The 18,267-nt window shown below is 39.0% G+C and overlaps 1 protein-coding gene across 3 annotated transcripts in view; it reads left to right on the top strand.

The window, feature by feature from the left end:
- The window catches only part of phf2 (PHD finger protein 2), a 154,660-nt gene that overhangs the window by 22,307 nt on the left and 114,086 nt on the right, over window positions 1-18,267 (top strand). Inside the window, exons 1-2 of one of the 3 annotated variants that reach the window (XM_043708017.2) lie at window positions 5,966-6,090; window positions 6,698-6,850. The exons of the other annotated variants lie outside the window; for them this stretch is intronic. Coding sequence (XP_043563952.1) covers window positions 6,825-6,850 — 26 coding nt within the window. The 5' untranslated portion in view covers window positions 5,966-6,090; window positions 6,698-6,824. Of the gene's footprint in view, window positions 1-5,965; window positions 6,091-6,697; window positions 6,851-18,267 lie in introns of those variants that run through there. 3 annotated transcript variants of the gene reach the window in all.

Raw genomic sequence — 18,267 nt, 5'->3', positions numbered from 1 at the left:
CTCATTCTGCAGCTGGGTGAAATTACCAGCAGCAAATCAGAAATATGAATGCCAGTATCCAGGGAGATGACATGATTTATAATAAGGCAGTCACTGTCCAACAGATCTTTAACCTGTAATGCAATATGCATGGCTGGCTTCCAGGTGGTGAAGCCCTTCTATGGCTCATGGCTCCCTGGAGAGCAGCTCCTGACATCACATGAATACTTTTACTGTGAGAGTCATTCAGCACTAGATCGGTCAACAGAGGTTTAGATATTTTGACTGGTGAAGAGGTGTCCTGTAATAAATGGCCAAGAAGATCAGCAGATTCATGGTACTTGATGTATGGCCCACAGTCTGGCAATCATGAGAGATTTGACGTTTCCACCAGGACTTCCGACAGAGTGCCTAGCTCAGGAGCTACAAAGAGAAGAGAAGGATCAGTTGGTGTGCCAGCCCATACTGTTAAGCATAGAGAATATTTTCTGACACCTAAATTACACTCAGTACGCATGTGCAAAACATGCATGCACAGTACCTCTGCCAGTACTGCTAGTGAAATCACTTATCCTGTTCGTTCATATTGTGCTTACTTGGGCACAACCATGTTTTGTTTTTACTGGCAAAGCAGAACTTCATGTCCTAAAAGTATGGGTTAATGTGGTGCAATGGTAAAGCTCCAATTGCAATGAAGGTACATCATATCTTTTCCAAAAGGGTTGATTAAAAATAATTATGTAATACCAGGCTGAAAGAGGGGTAGGTCAGGCAGCATCTGAGGAACGGGAGAATCAACATTTCGGGCAAAAGCCCTTCATCAGGCATGAAGCTGTGAGCCAAGGGGGTGGTGAGATAAATGGGAGGGGAGTGGAGGTGGTGCTGGGGAGAAGGTAGCTGAGAATACAATAGGTAGATGGAGGTAGGGGTAATGGTGATAGATCGGAGAGGAGGGTGAGGCAAATAGGTGGGAAGGAAGAGGAACATGTAGGGCAGATCATGAGGGTGGTGCCGAGTTGGAAGGTTGGAACTGGGCTAAGGTGGGTGGAGGGGAAAAGAGGAAACTGGTGCAATCCACATTGATGCCGTGGGGTTGGAATGTCTTGAGGCAGAAGATGAGGTTAGGGTGTGGTGATGGAGGAGGCATGTCCTTGATGGAGTGGGAGGGGGAGTTGAAGTGTTCATCTACAGGGCGGTAAGGTTGGTTGGTGCGGGTGTCCGGAGATGTTCTGTGAAGCGCTCTGCAAGTAGGCGTCCTGTGTTCCCAATGTAGAGGAGACCACATCGAGAGCAATGGTTGCCGAGAATTTGAAGAGGGCAGTTTGGTGTTCTCTTGTGTGATGGTGTGACTTGTGTGGTGTTATAATGACCTTCCCTCAGATTGCATCATCCCAGTATTGGCATGTACAGTCTGGGTTACCAGGCTGATGGGCATCTGTAAGGATAATGGTGGAGTGGAGTCAAAAGGAAGAGTAGGATTGCTGTCATCCAGTAGGAGGTTCTTACTCATTGATTCCCAAGCCACTACTTCAGTGTGTTGGTTCAGCCATCACAGGGATTTCTAGAGGACAAAGGAGACATTTTTATTCCTGAAACGTCGATTTTGCCCGAAACGTCGATTTCGCTGCTCTTTGGATGCTGCCTGAACTGCTGTGCTCTTCCAGCACCACTAATCCAGAATCTGGTTTCCACAGTCATTGTTTTTACCATTATGCAAGCCCGATCAGCCAAGCAGACCCCCATGGCAGCTGCCTGAGAGTCATACAAATGTAGTGAATCAGAGCAGGAGTGGGCTATTTAGCTTGCAAGCCATTTGATGAGACAATGGCTGAACTGAATATGACCTTAATTCCACTTGCCTGCCTACAATTATATAGCAGCACTTAGCCCTTCCATGTCGTTTGCAACAGTGCAAATGAGGTTGGTTGAGATTTTATTGCAATGTTTTGTTATTTCATGAAAACTGCAATGACTGCAGAGAATGTTGCAACCTCAGTCTCCAGATTTTATATGATGTTCAGCACCACACATTGCTGGATGGAATTGGCCAGCCTCTCCTTGCTGGAGATGATGGATTCTAACTTCCCTGACCAGATACAGACAAAGGCGAACGTTGCACCAAGAAAAGGATCACGATGAGTAGCCTTTCAACATTTACTGATTGGATTGAGAATGAAAATTTTGAACAACAGGCAATTCTCACCATTTGTGATGCATTTTAGAACATCAAATAATATTAAAGTTTTCATGTTAAGATCAATTTGTTGTGAAACCTAATCACTACATGAGAGTTATTTTCGGAGATGAATTTTAGGGAAGAGGTTATGTTTAGTTTCTGGATCCTGTTACAGTAAACTATCCGTATTATAGAGTCATGTTCAGGCTCACTTTCAGATGTATCATCAATTTGTATAAAATAGCATGATGAGAATCTATTGATACATGCCATGCAAAAATGTCTCCCTTTCTCCTTTTATAGGTCCTGCTGTAAAAGCTGGTATTACAGTAGCTATAAACTTCTACAAAGATCTAAAATATCAGAAAAAGGAAAACTATTTAGATAACCCAGATAGCAAAAAAAAAACCTGAACAGAAAGATAAAATTAAGGATTTATTTCTAGGATTTTTTGTAGTGAGAATCACACATACAGATAAATTTAACAACTGTGGAAGCTAACACAAAATGTGTTAATGTTGTCTAATAAATATAAGCTGTATTATCTACATGCAGCGCGAACAAAGGCAATATTGGTTATCACTGCAATCTGAATTACAATAATATTATTTAAATAGTGATTCTGTTATAGAAAGATCCATTTCTCTGCCATGAGCGTTAACATTACAAGAAGAGTTTGCTCAAAGCTGATTGCTACTGGCTTCACAAACTCCTCCTCACTGTCCAAAAATTTAGATATTGTCTATGTTTGAAGGAAAAAAACACATCTCAGGATTTATTAAATAATCCAAATCCATTTAATGTATCATACAGTGTAAACCTTTGCTATAAATTATGTGTCTTACAATTGTGTAGTTCACAACCACCTGATGAAGGAGCAGTGCTCCGAAAGCTAGTGCTTCCAGTTCAACCTGTTGGACTATAATCTAGTGTTGTGTGATTTTTAACTTTGTACACCCCAGTCCAACACCGGCATCTCCAAATCAAGAATTCTATGTCGTACAACAAGAGAAAATCTCTGCAAATTTGTTGCTATTCTATGATACTTTTACTGTTTCCCAGAATATGTGCCTCTAAAGATCTTATTTTTTACAACACATGCTGATAGTTTCTTTGAGTAATCAGTTCCTCCAAGTTTTTTCCTGAGTATCCTGTGCTCTCCTCTTATTCACTTTATATGTCCACTGGTCTTTTCACCTCCTCTTGATTCATGTTAAAACATTTGCAGCTTGTTATTCCCATTTCATCCAGATCCCTATCTTTTACTATTTGTTCTATATTATTTTCAGAGCCTGCCTCCCAGGTTGGTTTTGTTTGTAACTTAGCTTTGTCCTGTCCCCATTTCTAAATAATTTCTGTACAATGTAGCAACTGCTAACTTCTCAGGCAGCTGGCTACTTGCCATCTTCCATTCTGATACCAGTCCTGCTACTTGGCTCAGTTGGTAGTGCTCTTGCTTCTGAGAAAGCTGTGGATTTGAATTTAATTGAATTAGCTTTATTGTCACGTATTTAAATGAGTACAGTGAAAAGTTTACAGTCACCTCATAACAGCACCATCTTCGATACAAAGGTACCTATGTACAGATACTTAAGATAAAATTCTTAGTAGGACAAAAAAAATTAGAAAAGTAAAGAAACAAATAGTCCAGCATTATAGGTGATAGGAATAAATTAGAAAAATAAAGTAAAAAGTTCAAAATATCACTCTCTCTGACCCAGTCCATGCTGGCACCTAGCCTTAAGGGGGAAGTCCACTGCCTCCCTGCCACCTGTGCTAGACTCACCAATGTAGGACTCGCTCTGCTTTAGGCACCATCTCTTCGTCACTGAACCTAGACTCACCCCACAAGGGCTTTTGTTTTGTTGCTATGAAGCTATATGTTTTACAGATATTGTCTAAGCTATTTTAAGACAATTTAACAATGCTAACCATTTAAATTAAGGCTTAATTTAATTAATTTGGTTAACAAAAGTGACTTGCGAGGTCGGACAGCACAAAGTTTGTTACATTTATTTTGAGAGAGAGGAAGTCAATCCTACAGTCGGTTCTGACATAATGCAATAGGTTCATTCTTATGCAATCTCACGTTATAAGAAAATTGTGCAGTAGCCGCCCCATTTAAACTAATGGGGCCGGAATCGCATTATAGCCAGTACAGCTAAGGAAAGTTTGTGTTCTACATGTAACGGTCTAAATTCTTCAATCACATTAAAGCCAATCAGTGTTGAAGAAATGCACGTTATAGCAGAACTGACTGTATTTGAATATGTAGGTATGATACATTATTTAGCTGTGACTGATGTACATTGTATACAGGTAGATGTAATGTATAATTAAAAGTATATACAAGCTGAAATGAAAGTTGAAGTGAAATACAAGCTGAAAATAGCTTGTACAGAAATAACATAGACAGTAAATAAATATGGTATTGAATTCTGAATGTGGTGCAAAAGAAAATAATTCAGTTGCTTGATGCCACCTTTTATTATAGGTAGGGGAATCCCAGTGTTTTTTTTTGCCGTAAAGAGGAAGTTAGTATTCTAGATTTGTTGAAGTGTAGTGAAGAAATTGCTACTCGACAAATATCATTCTAATGTGAAGTATGAAAAACATATTCAATAGGATCAGAAGATACCGAAAGATAACATTTCAATGCTATTAGGCTTGCATGCGCTTCCTATCGGCACAAATTGACTTCCTGTTGGAATTTTTTTTCATACTTTTTGTGTCTCTTTCTTCTATGATAAATTTTTATGTCCATGGTTAATAACAAAAATCACCAAGGTAAATCTAGCATTACAATGCACTTTAGCTTTCAGTAAGTTTTTCTTCCAGTTCTGCAGTCATTTTTTGTTGTTTTGTTAATAGCCTTTTCTCCAGCTAAGTTTACTGTAAGTATAATTCCGAATTTAAGCTCAAGAGTATTTAAATTCCATTTAGATTCACTTTGCTGACACTGTCATGTGAGGTTTCAATCCTCTGCCATTGGGATTTGCTTCAGTCTTTGGTTTGCAAGTTCTGAGTTGCAGTTCCTCTGTATCACTAAGTCTGTGAACTTGAGCTCATTGTTCCTTATTGTTTACCCAACTGCAACATCTTTAAGTGTTGATACTTTCCATCCCTGCAATTCCATGCTTCTGAAGTCTATACTGATCTGTCTCTATTCTGCTGCTCGGTATTCCTCTGGCTGGATGCCATAGAAACTAGGCTTTACTCTTGATTCTTGCCCTCTGTTCTCTGTGTTCTTGTTTTATTAAGGAAATGTCAAATCCTCTATTTTTTAAATCCATGTATAAAGCAGCAGAATCTATTTGAATGTTAAATAAATCTCAGTATAAATATACAATGATGATGAGCCAATTTTGAATTTTGTTTTATTTTGGGGTTAGAAAGATAACTTCATCTGACTTTATCTGAAAAATTGCTAATATATAAACAGTCACATCTCCTGAAAAGACTTCCATCTTCATGCTTTATACCTCAAGAATTAGGAAACTCTTTATTGCCTGCATTGAGATTTATGTTGTGTTTCTACTTTCCTATATGATGTTTTCTTATTTCATGAAACACTTAATACAGTTGCCTCAGCCTAACTATGTCCAACATAAGAACAGGACAAATTCCTTTAATTCATAACTTGAGTTAAAATTAGTAAAGATTTAGAAATGGATGGGCTAATAAAGACTGAAAGCTTGGATTTGTTAAAGGTAATTTACGTTTTGACAATTTTCATACAATATTATTCTGATTTAATGAGTTTTTCTTTATTGCTTGTTTGCTCACGCTGATTACCTGCCTAAGAGCAGTAGACAGTGGCAACAGCCGAAGAACTTAAAACATCCTGAAGCTTGACAGGGTGGCAGCTGACAGATACTAAATACAAAAATGAATGCATTAGCTGCACCTGAATGCCATGGTTGGGTTATTATCATGTAAGTTACTTTTTTTTTATTAATGAGGTGCAAACTACTTTCTGAATTACTGTTACTGTCTTGCTCACTTTGCTTACAGTAAGCCATGACTTTCTAATTGACAGTAATACTAATCTGTGCTATCTGTCTGAATTAAATGATTGCTTAGGTTAAACATAGGCTATTTATGTGGTGGGAATATTTCATAACTTATTTTGTTATCATTCCTATTTTTAAACATCTTGAATTATATTAGAAAGAACTTGACCAATATAGAATTTAATCCTAATTTTCATTTGCTTACTTTAAGCCATGTAACTATACAATGACACATCGTCTATCATTTGATTTAATGCTGTTTTTAGCAAGCAACATAGCACTTAACTCTCCACAATTAAGTGATAAAATATCAAATCTAAGTTTATCATTTTAAAAATGACCAATTAATAATTTCTGGACAAAAACTAGATCACAAAACCTGGTCCAATTATTCTTTACCTTCTAACTCTACTGCATCTGAAAACTGAATATGTTTGTGATATTCCATGTGTAACTCCTTAATCAATTGAATAGTTCTATACTGAAATCTTATTATTCTATTCTTATTTTGTATATTGATTGGAACTAGGTGGACCTCATTGACTACAAGGTCCTTGATTGGTGTTGTTAGCCTGCCATTCAGGAAAGCTATGGCTGACCAATACAACCAGGAGATTAGGTCAGGGGACTGACTCCAAGCTGACTGGCTACAGCCAATGTATGGTGCACAAGTACATAAAGGGTGAGCTGGTGACGGGAAACCGGCCTCTGTGCGGTTATTTCGTATTCCTATTCCTATAATTTGCGAAGGAAATTTTGTGTATAAGCTTGTTATACTCAAATTGTAAAATCATTAATTTGCTTAGGTTAAACATGGGCTATTTATGTGGTGGGAATATTTCATAACTTATTTTGTTATCATTCCTATTTTTAGCTGTAGCGCCATCACTGGTGGAATGGTATAATTACAACATGAGTAGTTAACAGAAACAGTTTCCATTCTAAATGTGGACATGGGAATTTAAAGTAAACGTGTAGAAGTAAAGACTAAGGGGCTCTTCTGGCATAATAGCAGTGTCTCCAGCTTTGAGCCAGGAATTCTGGGTTCAAGTCCTACTGCTCCATTGGTGTGGAATAACATCTCTGAACTGGTTGATGAGAAAATATCTAAAAATAAGGACAATGAATAAACTTATAATGAGGTCTGAATTGCATGTGCATATCCTGACCACGTTAACTCTAACCTTTCTTTATCTGAAAACAGGAGTTGATCTTGAATCCCTATTCATAAGACCATAAGACATAGGAGTGGAAGTAAGGCCATTTAGCCCATCAAGTCAACTCCGCCATTCAATCATGGCTGATGGGCATTTCACTGCCACTTACCTGCACTCTCCCCTTATCGCTTAATTCCTTGCGAGATTAAGAATTTATCAATCTCTGCCTTGAAGACATTTAACGTCTCGGCCTTCACTGTGCTCCGTGGCAATGAATTCCACAGGCCCATCAGTCTCTGGCTGAAGAAATGTCTCCTCATTTTCATTTTAAGTTGACCCTCTCTAATTCTAAGGCTGTGCCCACGGGTCCTAGTCTCCCCATCTAATGGAAATAAATTCCCAGCATCCACCCTTTCAAAGCCATAAATTTTCTTGTAGGTTTCTATTAGATATCCCCTCAACCTTCTAAGCTCTAATGAATACAGTCCCAGGATCCTCAGCCATTCATCGTATGTTAGGCCTACCATTCCAGGGATTATCCATGTGTATCTCCACTGGACATGCTCCAGTGCCACTATGTCCTTCCTGAGGTGTGGGGCCTAGAATTGGACACAGTATTCTAAATGGGGCCTAACTAGAGCTTTATAAAGTCTCAGTAGCACGTCACTGCTTTTACATTCCAACCCTCTTGAGATAAATGACAACATTACATTTGTTTTCCCAACTACGGACTCAACCTGCACGTCAACCTTTGGAAAATCCTGGACTAGCACTCCCAGATCCCTTTGTACTTTGGATTTAGGAACTTTCTCACCATTTAGAAAATAGTGCATCCCTGTATTCTTTTTTTTCAGAAGTGCAAGCCCTCACATTTGCTCACACTGAATTTCATCAGCCATTTCTGGACCACTCCTCTAAACTGTCTAAATCTTTCTGCAGCCTTCCTACCTCCTCAGTACTACCTGTCTGTCTGCCTAAGCTCGTATCATTGGCGAACTTCACCAGAATGCCCCCAGTCCCTTCATCCAGATCATTAATATATAAAGTGAACAGCTGTGGCCCCAACACTGAACCCTGCGGGACACCACTTGTCAGTAGCTGCCATTCCAAAAAAGAACCTTTTATCCCAACTCTCTGCCTTCTGTTAGACAGTCAATCCTCAATCTATGCCAGTAGCTCATCTCGAACACCATGGGCCCTCACCTTACTCAGCAGACTCTCATGAGGCACCTTATCAAAGACCTTTTGGAAGTCTAGGTTGATAACATCCAGTCATTCACACAGCTGTAGGTGATAGTTGAAGTGCTGTAAACAGCAGGGCTATGGACCAAGAATCCGAAGGTGGGATTAGACCAGATAGCACTTTATCAGCACAGACTTGATGGGGCAACTGGCCTCCTCGTGTACTGTAAAGTTTCTGTTTCTGAAGTCATTCAAATACCTTTGCTTCCTATTACTACACACTTTGTGTAATAATGAGATACTTGTATTACAGTGGCATTAGCCTAATGTTACCATGAGTAATGCCTGCTTATGTTACTTTTAATGAGCAACGGTGTAGCTGCTGGTGATATCACTGAAACACGAGTGATTCTGCTACTCACTAATTTATGTCTCCCAGCTGATTTCTCTACAAATTCAGAGACTTTCCAAGCACGCCCACAATTTCATAGTTTTAACTTTGTGCAGTTAATTAAAGGAATTTGTTCACCGCCCATTTAACTAATTTCTGAATTAATTCATTTTAAGTCACAATGGTCATGCCCTGCTTGTTGTAGCATATTACTTAGAATGTGTCTTTCCTCTCACTCTGGCTCTATCCTGGCTGTTCTTATCCAACTCACTACTGCTGATCTTATAATATCTCTTGAGGCTGATTTTATTCCTTTGGTTTCATTCTAGCTTTAGCATAACTCTTCTGCATTCCCGATTTCTCTATCTCTCCTGACCAGTTAATTTGTTGGACCACGTCCATGTTGAATTATGTTCCTTCTTTAGATTTCTCTGCTATGGATACTGGCTGTAAACCCTCTGATCGAGTTCTAACCTTGCCGATGCCCACTGCCCAGTTCTGTTGCATTTGCCTTTTTCTATTCCTGCCTCTTCTAAATGTCACTAATTTTTTTATGGTCATCTCCTCTTCTGCTCCTAATTTTTCAGCCATCTCCTCTTCATCTCTGCCTGTTTTTACCCACTGTGCATTCTCTTCTGTTCAGTGCTTGTCTCAACTGTTAACTCACCAGCTTCTCGCTCTCTCACACACAACTATACACTACAAGCATGGCCAGAAAGATTAGGAGTAGATCTCAAGGAACAAAAGAGATATTACTGACCTAGAAACACTAAAAGACTGTATGAATTGAAGGGAAACAGATATGATTCAGTTGCCATTGAAACCTATTGTGGACAGATAGAGATGAGACAGTTATGGATCACAGCAGGCAAACCAAAGTGTCAGACAAGAAAACAAATCTACACTTCAGTAGCACAAACAGCAATGAGACAATGAGGACATGCGTCCTACATCAAAGCGTAAAAATGTTTAAGAATAACATGAAGGAAATCAGTAATGTGAAAGTGGAAAAACTGCAATGGTAAAAATATTAGGACCTACATACATTGATTGTCCAGATAGATAGAAAGATACAAATGTAGAGTAGCTAGTTTGTTGGAAAGTACAGGCAGAAAGAAATGCTAAGATATAGAAGGAGAAGGAGGCCTTTCAGCCTATTGAATCTTCTCCACCATTCAATGGAGATCATGGCTGATCTGATAATCTTTAAATCCACTGTCCTTCCTTTTCCTTTATAACCAGTTAATTCCCTTACTGATTAAAAATCTGACTATCTCACCATTGAATATATTTAATGGCCCAGCCTTGAAGTTTTCTGCGGTAAAGAATTCCACAATTTCACAACCTTTTGAGAAAAGAAATTCCTCCTCATCTCTGTCTTTAATGCATAATTGTTATTCTAAGATTAAGAACTCTGGTCCTAGATTCTCTGGCGAGGACAAACAACCTCACCACCTCTACCCTGTCAAATCCCTTAAGAATCTTGTATGTTTCAATAAGGTTGCCTCTCATTCTTCTAAATTCAAATGAATTCAGGCTTAAACTACTGAACCTGTCAGAAAACAGCCCCTTCATATCAGCCTAGTGAACCTTCTGTGGACTGCTTCCAGTATGTTTTTCCTTAGATTAGGAGCCAAAAGCTGAATACAGTATTCCTGCTGAGGTCTGACTAGTGTCTTGTCCAGTAAGAAAATAGAACAGTACAGCACAGTACAGGCCCTTCGGCCCTCAATGTTGTGCTGACCTTTTATCCTACTCTAAGATCAGACTAACCTACATACCCTTCATTATACTATCTGCCATGTGCCTATAAAAGAGTCACTTAACTGTCCCTAATGTATCTGACTTTACTACCACTGCTGGCAGTGCATTCCATGCACCCGCCACTCTCTGTGTAAAGAACCTATCTCTGACATCTCCCCTAAACCTTCCTCCAATTACCTTAAAATTATGCCCCCTCATGATAGACATTTCAGCCATGGGAAAAAGTCTCTGGCTATCCACTCTATCTATGCCTCTCAACAGCTTGTACAGTTCTATCAAGTCACTTCTCATCCTTCTTCGCTCCAATGAGAAATTCCCTAGTTCCCTCAACCTTCTTCATTAGACATGCCCTCCAATCCATGCAGCATCCTGGTAAATCTCCTCTGCACCCTCTCTAAAGCTTCCACATCTTTCCTATAATGAGGTGACCAAAACCGAACACAGTATTCCAAGTGTGGTCTTACCAGGGCTCTATAGAACTGCAGATTAACCTCGCAGCTCTTAAACTCAATTTCCTGGCTAATGAAAGCCAATATACCATAAGCCTTCTTGACAATTGTATCAACTGGGTGGCAACTTCAAGGGATCTATGGACATGGACCCCAAATCTCTCTGTTCCTCACACTGCCAAGAATCCTGCCTTTAACCCTGTATCCTGCATTCAAATTCGACCTTCTAAAGTGAATCACTTCACACTTTTCCAAGTTGAACTCCATCTACCACTTATCAGCCAGATTCTGCATCTTATCAATGTCCCATGCGACCAACAACTCCACCAACCTCCATGTCATCAGCAAACTTACTAACCCACTCTTCCACTCCTCATCTAAGCCATTTATAAAAATCACAAAGAGCAGAGGTCCCAGAACTAATCCCTGCGGAACACCACTGGTCACTGAGCTTCAGGCTGAATACTTTTCATCTACTACCACCCTCTGTCTTCTATGGGCCAGCCAAATCTGTATCCAGAAAGCCAAATTTCCCTGTACTCCATGCCTCCTTACTTTCTGAATGAGCATACAATGGGGAACCTTTTCAAACACACTGTCAAAATCCATGCTCTACCTTCATCAATGTGTTTTGTCACATCCTCAAAGAATTCAATAGGGCTTGTGACCTGCCCCTTTCAAAGCCAAGCTGACTATCTCTAATTAGCCCTGAAGAAGGGCTAATGCCCGAAACGTCGATTCTCCTGTTCCCTAGATGCTGCCTGACCTGCTGCGCTTTTCCAGCAACACATTTCCATCTCTGATCTCCAGCATCTGCAGACCTCACTTTCTCCTTTTATCTCTAATTAAACTTTGGTTTTTGAAGTAATCATATATCCTGTCTCTCAGAATCCTCTCCAGTACTTTGCCTACCACTGGCGTAAGACTGACTGGTCTGTAATTCCCAGGATTATTCCTATTCCCTTTCTTGAACAAGTGAATAACCTTTGCCACTCTCTAATCATCTGGCAGTACTCCAATGGGCAGTGAGCATTCAAAGCTCATTGCCAAAGGCGCAGCAACCTCTTAACTCGCTTCCTGTTGTAACCTAAGGTATATTCCGTCTGGCGCAGTTGAGTGAAACCTCCCTAAGAGATTGGATTATGACAGAAATATCAGAGGCTCTGATTGAAAAATAGACAAAAACCAAAAGGAGATATTCTAATTAGAACGTAAATAGATATTATTACAGATGTCAAGGCAAAGGTGGTTCAACTTTGAAGATGTATATTAAAATTTAATTTGCTTGTGTTGACTTTGAGAACTGTTGTGATCATTTCACATACTTTATGATTTGTTTTAGCTTTGTCTTGCATTGCATATGAAGGATATTAAGGAATGAAACAGCAATATCTGGGAGTTGTCTAATTAGCCACAATATTTGACCAAGGGACATTGTCTTCAGCTACCATGCTTTACGATGTTGATCTTGGCTCACAATTCTCACAATCCTTGACAGCAGTTAACATCTTGGTGTTGTTTTCAAATGTTATGCTTGTCTGTTTCCTTAACTATAATTGCTCCTTACTCTTTATTGTGCTGTGTCACCCTAAATTTTCGAGTTATGACCAGATGTTCTAATTTATCCAAGTACATGTCCAAAAATTGTAGGGTTTTTTTGATGATCATCGCCAAAGGGTTTTCTTTTGCATCATGTTGTTATCTTAATATACGTAAAAGTGATTTGCAAATGGAAATCAATCTTTGTATAAATCAAGAAGCCCATGCACTTGTAACATTAATTGGGTGTAAAATTATTTGTCTGTCTGTTTCTTCATTGTTTTAGGTTTAGATGTTATTGTCACGTGTACTCAAGTAACAGGGTACATGAGTACAGTGCAAAGTGTACAATTCTGTACACCACACGCAGTGCCATCTTAGGTGCACAGTACCTAAGTACAAAATGTTAGTCACAGAAGTAGAACAATAAAGAAATAAATTTAAAATGTCAAACAGTATAGTCCTTTGTTAAGCCATGGGCCTACAGACACTCCAAGCTGGCCTTTCTCCAAGAGGGCTGGCTCTCTCCTGCATTGGGCATGCTTTCACTCCTGCTTGCTTGCTGGCCACCTTTGCTGCTGCTGACCTAAATCGGGCATGCCAGGTCTCACCTCTGCTTGCAAGGCTTTGGTCCTGATCGCTGCTTCGCCTTTTTTTTGTTGAAAAAGATATGAGAACATATCTGGTGAGTCAATGATAGATATAAATACTTAGGCAGTTTCACTGCAATTTTTCACACACAGCAACAAATCCGACTGGGTTAATTCAATTCATACAATGCATCTGCATTTGATAATACAAAAATATTGAAATAGAACTATTTTCCATACATCATTGGCCACCTTGCTTGATTTAAATAACTGATAATTTTTTTTTATATTCTCCTTCTGAATCTGACTAATGCTTTTTGACAGTTTTCTACTTAAAGTACTGCCTAGATTGTGTTTATTTATTTCTGTGTTCAAAGCAGAAACAAAGACTTTCCAGAATAGCCAGTCTATTCTCTAGAATAGCTCGATAGGTGAATGACATAGGAGACAAATTAAATTAATTGCTTATCATTCACTATTTTTGGGGAAGGAACGTCATAGCAGCAAGTCCTCACTGAAAGTTGTGACTGATTTTATGGTTTTATATGAAGCAACTTGCAGTGAATCATGGTTTCCCATAGGAATCAATGATAAAGCCAATATTGGGTTCCTTTGGACATTTATTGTAGAAATTGAAGCATCATTTTATATGTGCATAGCTAAACTAGATTGCAAAACATAATGCATGACTAGGTACTATTTAAGAAAGTTGATAAGGAAAAGTCAGGGAAAGTGTAGACTGATAAACTTGAAAGAGTTCAGAAAAGATTTACAAGGATGTTCCCCGAGTTGGAAGATTTGAGCTATAGGGAAAGGTTGAATAGCCTAGGGCTGTTTTCGCTGGAGGCTGAGGGGTGATCTTATAGAGGTTTATAAAATCATGAGAGGTAAGGACAGGGTAAACAGACAAGGTCTTTTACCTGGGGTGGGGGAGTCGAGAACTAGAGGGCATAGGTTTAGGGTGAGAGAGGAAAGGGACCTAAGGGGCAACTTTTTCATGCAGAGGGTGATGCATGTGTGGAATGGGCTGCCAGAGGAAGTGGTGTAGTACAACTGCAACATTTAAAGGCACCTGGATGAATAGGAAGGGTTTGGAGGGATATAGACCAGGTGCTGGCAGGTGGGATTAGATTGGGTTGGGATATCTGGTCGGTATGGACAAGTTGTACCGAAGGGTCTGTTTCCGTGCTGTACATTTCTATGATTCAGTGACTCTATGAGCCATCGGTGGTAGGCAAATTGTTGGAGGGAATCTTGAGGGACAGGATTTACATGTATTTGGGAAGCAAGAACTGATTAGGGATAGTCAACATGGCTTTGGTGCATGGAAAATCATGTCTCACTAACTTGATTGAGTTTTTTGAAAACGTAACAAAAGGTTTTGATGAAGGGAGAGCAGTGGACGTGATCTATTTGGACTTTAGTAAGTTGTTTGACAAGGTTCCTCATGGTAGACTGGTTAGCCAGATTAGATCACATGGAATACAGTGAGAACTAGCCATTTGGATACAGAACTGGATCAAAGGTAGAAGACAGAGGTTGGTGGTGGAGGGTTGCTTTTCAGACTGGAGGCCAGTGACCAGTGGTGTGCCACAAGGATCAGTGCTGGGTCCACTGCTTTTCATCATTTATATAAATGATTTGAACGTGAACACAGGAGGTATGGTTAGTAAGTTTGCAGATGACACTAACATTGGAGGTGTAGTGGACAGCAAAGAAGATTGACTCATCTGTACCCAGAGGTAATGTGCTGAGGAATGGCAGTTTAGATAAATGTGAGGTAATGTATTTTGGAAAGGGCGGAACTTATATACTTAATGGTAAGTCCTATGGAGTGTTGCTGAACAAAGGGATGTTAGAGTGCAGATTCATAGCTCCTTGAAAGTGGAATTGCAGGTAGATAGGCTAGTGAAGAGGCATTTGGTATGCTTTCCTTTATTGGTCAGAACATTGAGTATAGGAGTTGAGAGGTCATGTTGCAGCTGTACAAGACATTGATCAAGCCACTTTTGGAACATTGTGTGCAATTCTGTCTCCCTCCTACAGGAAGAATGTTGTGAAACTTGAAAGATTCAGAAAAAATTTACAAAGATGTTGCCAGGGTTGGAGGGTGTGACCTTTTGGAAGTGGCTGAATAGGCTTGGACTGTTTTCCCTGGAGCATTGGAGGCTGAGGGGTGACCTTAGAGGTTTATAAAATCATGAGATGTGTGGATAGGGCAAATAAATGAGGTCTTTTCCCTGCGTTAGGGGAGTCCAGAACTAGCGGACATAGGTTTAGGATGAGAGGGGAAAGATTTAAAAGGGAGCTAAATGGCAACTTTTTCACACAGAGGGTGGTGCATGCATGGAATGAGCTGCCAGAGGAAGTGGTGGTACAATTGCAACTTTTAAAAAGAATCTGGTTGGGTATATGTTCTTTTTTCAGTTGTAACTTGATCATTGAGCAGTACCTGCCTTGTATGTGACAGAATCTGCAGATCACATATTGGACTAATCAGTCCTTTCAGCACCCAGCAAATAGGTGGGGAAACAAGTTGGTTCCCAATCCCGAGAACTATGGAAGAAGACTTGCAGTGCAAAACAAGCCAAATTTAGCAGTTTAATCTGAGTAGATAGTTTGGAAATAAGATTGTCATTTTGATGTAGCAAGGAGGGTTCATATACAGCTTGACCATCCTTTCATAGACTGGTCAACTAAAATGTCCATTTTAGTTTTGTGTCAAGTGAAGAATTCAGAAGATCTATTTGCTATTTATCTTTTACTTTTTTCTTCAGTAAAATTAATAGAGTAAGTGTTTTGCCCTTATTTTGTATTTTCATGATTACATCATATACAATCAATCATTGAAATCACTTAATTTATGTGAGTAAGCCATAGTTGCCTTTGGATATACATATTCAATTCTGCAGCACCTGAATGAATGCCCTCTTTCCACAATAAAATAAATGACAGTACCTGTAAAATGATACACTTTGTGTCATATTTTCAATGTGTTTGTGGCTGGGAGTGGCACATTATTCTGTATGCACCAAACAAATTGCAACTCTCATTGGAAAGAATGAGAATCAGGCATGGTGGAACTTTCAGGAATAGTCCCAGGCATTGATGTGAGGCCAGCATTATTTTTTTCAATGATATGTGTAGAACTTGGTCATGTGGAAAAATAGATTGAGTTGCAAATTGTTAACCCTTCAGGAGCTGGTAGTTCATTTTAAAAATATTTTTAATGTGTAATTATACATGGCTCCTACTATATTGTTCAACATCACACTTTTAAAAACCTGAAGTAGGCAGCTGTATAACTATTTTGATTAACTGTACCAAAACAGGTTCACTAATTTAGAAAAAGTTGAAACCCAACTGCTCTAAATATGTCATATCCTTTCAGCTGCTGACTATTTTCTCAGTGACTATAATTTCTGCTATTCAAGATTTTCAATGTGATACAAATGGAAAAATACACAACAGAGGATTAAATGTACAGATAGAAAATTTTTCATTCCTTGGATATTTTGTTAACATTTCTCTTTAGATTAAATGTTATTTGCTCAAAGGTTGGGATTAATGTTTTTCACATAGCTATGACGTTACCATTGAAGGAGTTTTCAACAAAGTTTGTGATTGCAGACCCATGGAATACCACAAACTGAGTGTGGCAATATCCCAATATGCAACTGGATGCTCAATTCAACTGCTGTCCTGTAAAGGATAATTATAGGATGGCATTGTTTTCTGTTTTGTAATGCAGTTAGTGGTTGTGTCAGCTGCATTTCATTTATTTGTGTTTCTCTTAGGACTGCAAATAACAACAGAATGTAAGTAGGTTAATGTAAGTAGGGCAAGTTTTGAATCAACTGTAGTTATTCGGGTTTGGAGGAAATTTCTGAATTACACATCTTTAACTTAAATATCTGAACAAAATCTTTTATCACCACCTCTACTGTTGCAGAAGCATTTCAGTGAATTTTCTGTTTTTAACCATTGCAAAATAAAAATCCAAACCCTAAGGAAATAAATAGAAATGGTAAAGTTGTGTCATATTTTATCTGTTTGCAGTAGGTAATGAAAATGTTGTTCAGTTTGAAATAATTAGTACATTGTCGCTGAGGAAATTTCTTAAAATTTTCTAGATTCTTTTAAGGAAGTTGTGCATTCCTTACCACACAGGTGCCCATGACATTTGCCCAAGCCAGTTCTAAATGCCCCCTATTTGGGATGGTTTTAGGGTAGCTGGATAAATAATTGATTAGTTTTATATATCTAGCTGCTGATATTTGGAGGTTTAAAATGAGCCCCTCCATGTCAAGCATGGAAGATTGTTCATTCTTGTTAGGATGAATACTGAACGCACTTGAAATGCTGCTTGTTGAGGAGTGCCATCCTTTTTTAATGGGGCATTAGAGTGAAGTCTTTCTGTTCTGGTGGTGCCCCAGAGCGTTGAAGATCTCAAGGTGTTGTTGCTTGATGACCACCCTATTCTGGCAAATATTTATTGATTGATTAGTGATGTGAGAGATAAATTAACATCAACTGCTAATTCATCTTATTGCCTTTCATACTATGCAACTTGAAGTACAGTACAGCATTATTCAAAATAGATCAGAAAGGGAAACTCAAATAAAGTTTACATAATAATTATTTTCCCTCAAGCTATATTTAAATAGTCACTTGGTCATATGGAACTTGAGTATTTTTGAAAAAAAGAGACATACTGCCAAAGCTTTACTATTTGCTCTCATCAGGGCAAAATTACAAGAATACCAAATCTCAAAGGGAGTGACAACTTATATTGTATGAGAACTAGGCGCCAGTAGGTTGGCAATTGGACTCTGATTAGTAGAAGCATTGCCATGGTGCATGTATCAGGGAACAGCTAACTGCAAGGCTTTTGTTTAATTTCAAACTGGGGAAATCCAGAGTAATTGGTCAGTCCACTACCATGGGGAATCCCTAGGGCATGACTGTGCCTCAAGCTTATATTTAGTTCAAAAAGGCACAATGCGTGGATATGTTCCTTTTTATTT

Source organism: Chiloscyllium plagiosum, unplaced genomic scaffold (genome assembly GCF_037043375.1).
Source record: "Chiloscyllium plagiosum isolate Xiang-an unplaced genomic scaffold, Cpla_swu_hap1 HiC_scaffold_14, whole genome shotgun sequence".
NCBI lineage: Eukaryota > Metazoa > Chordata > Chondrichthyes > Orectolobiformes > Hemiscylliidae > Chiloscyllium > Chiloscyllium plagiosum.
Note: the sequence above shows the minus strand (reverse complement) of the source record. Positions and strands in the feature narration are given on the sequence as shown.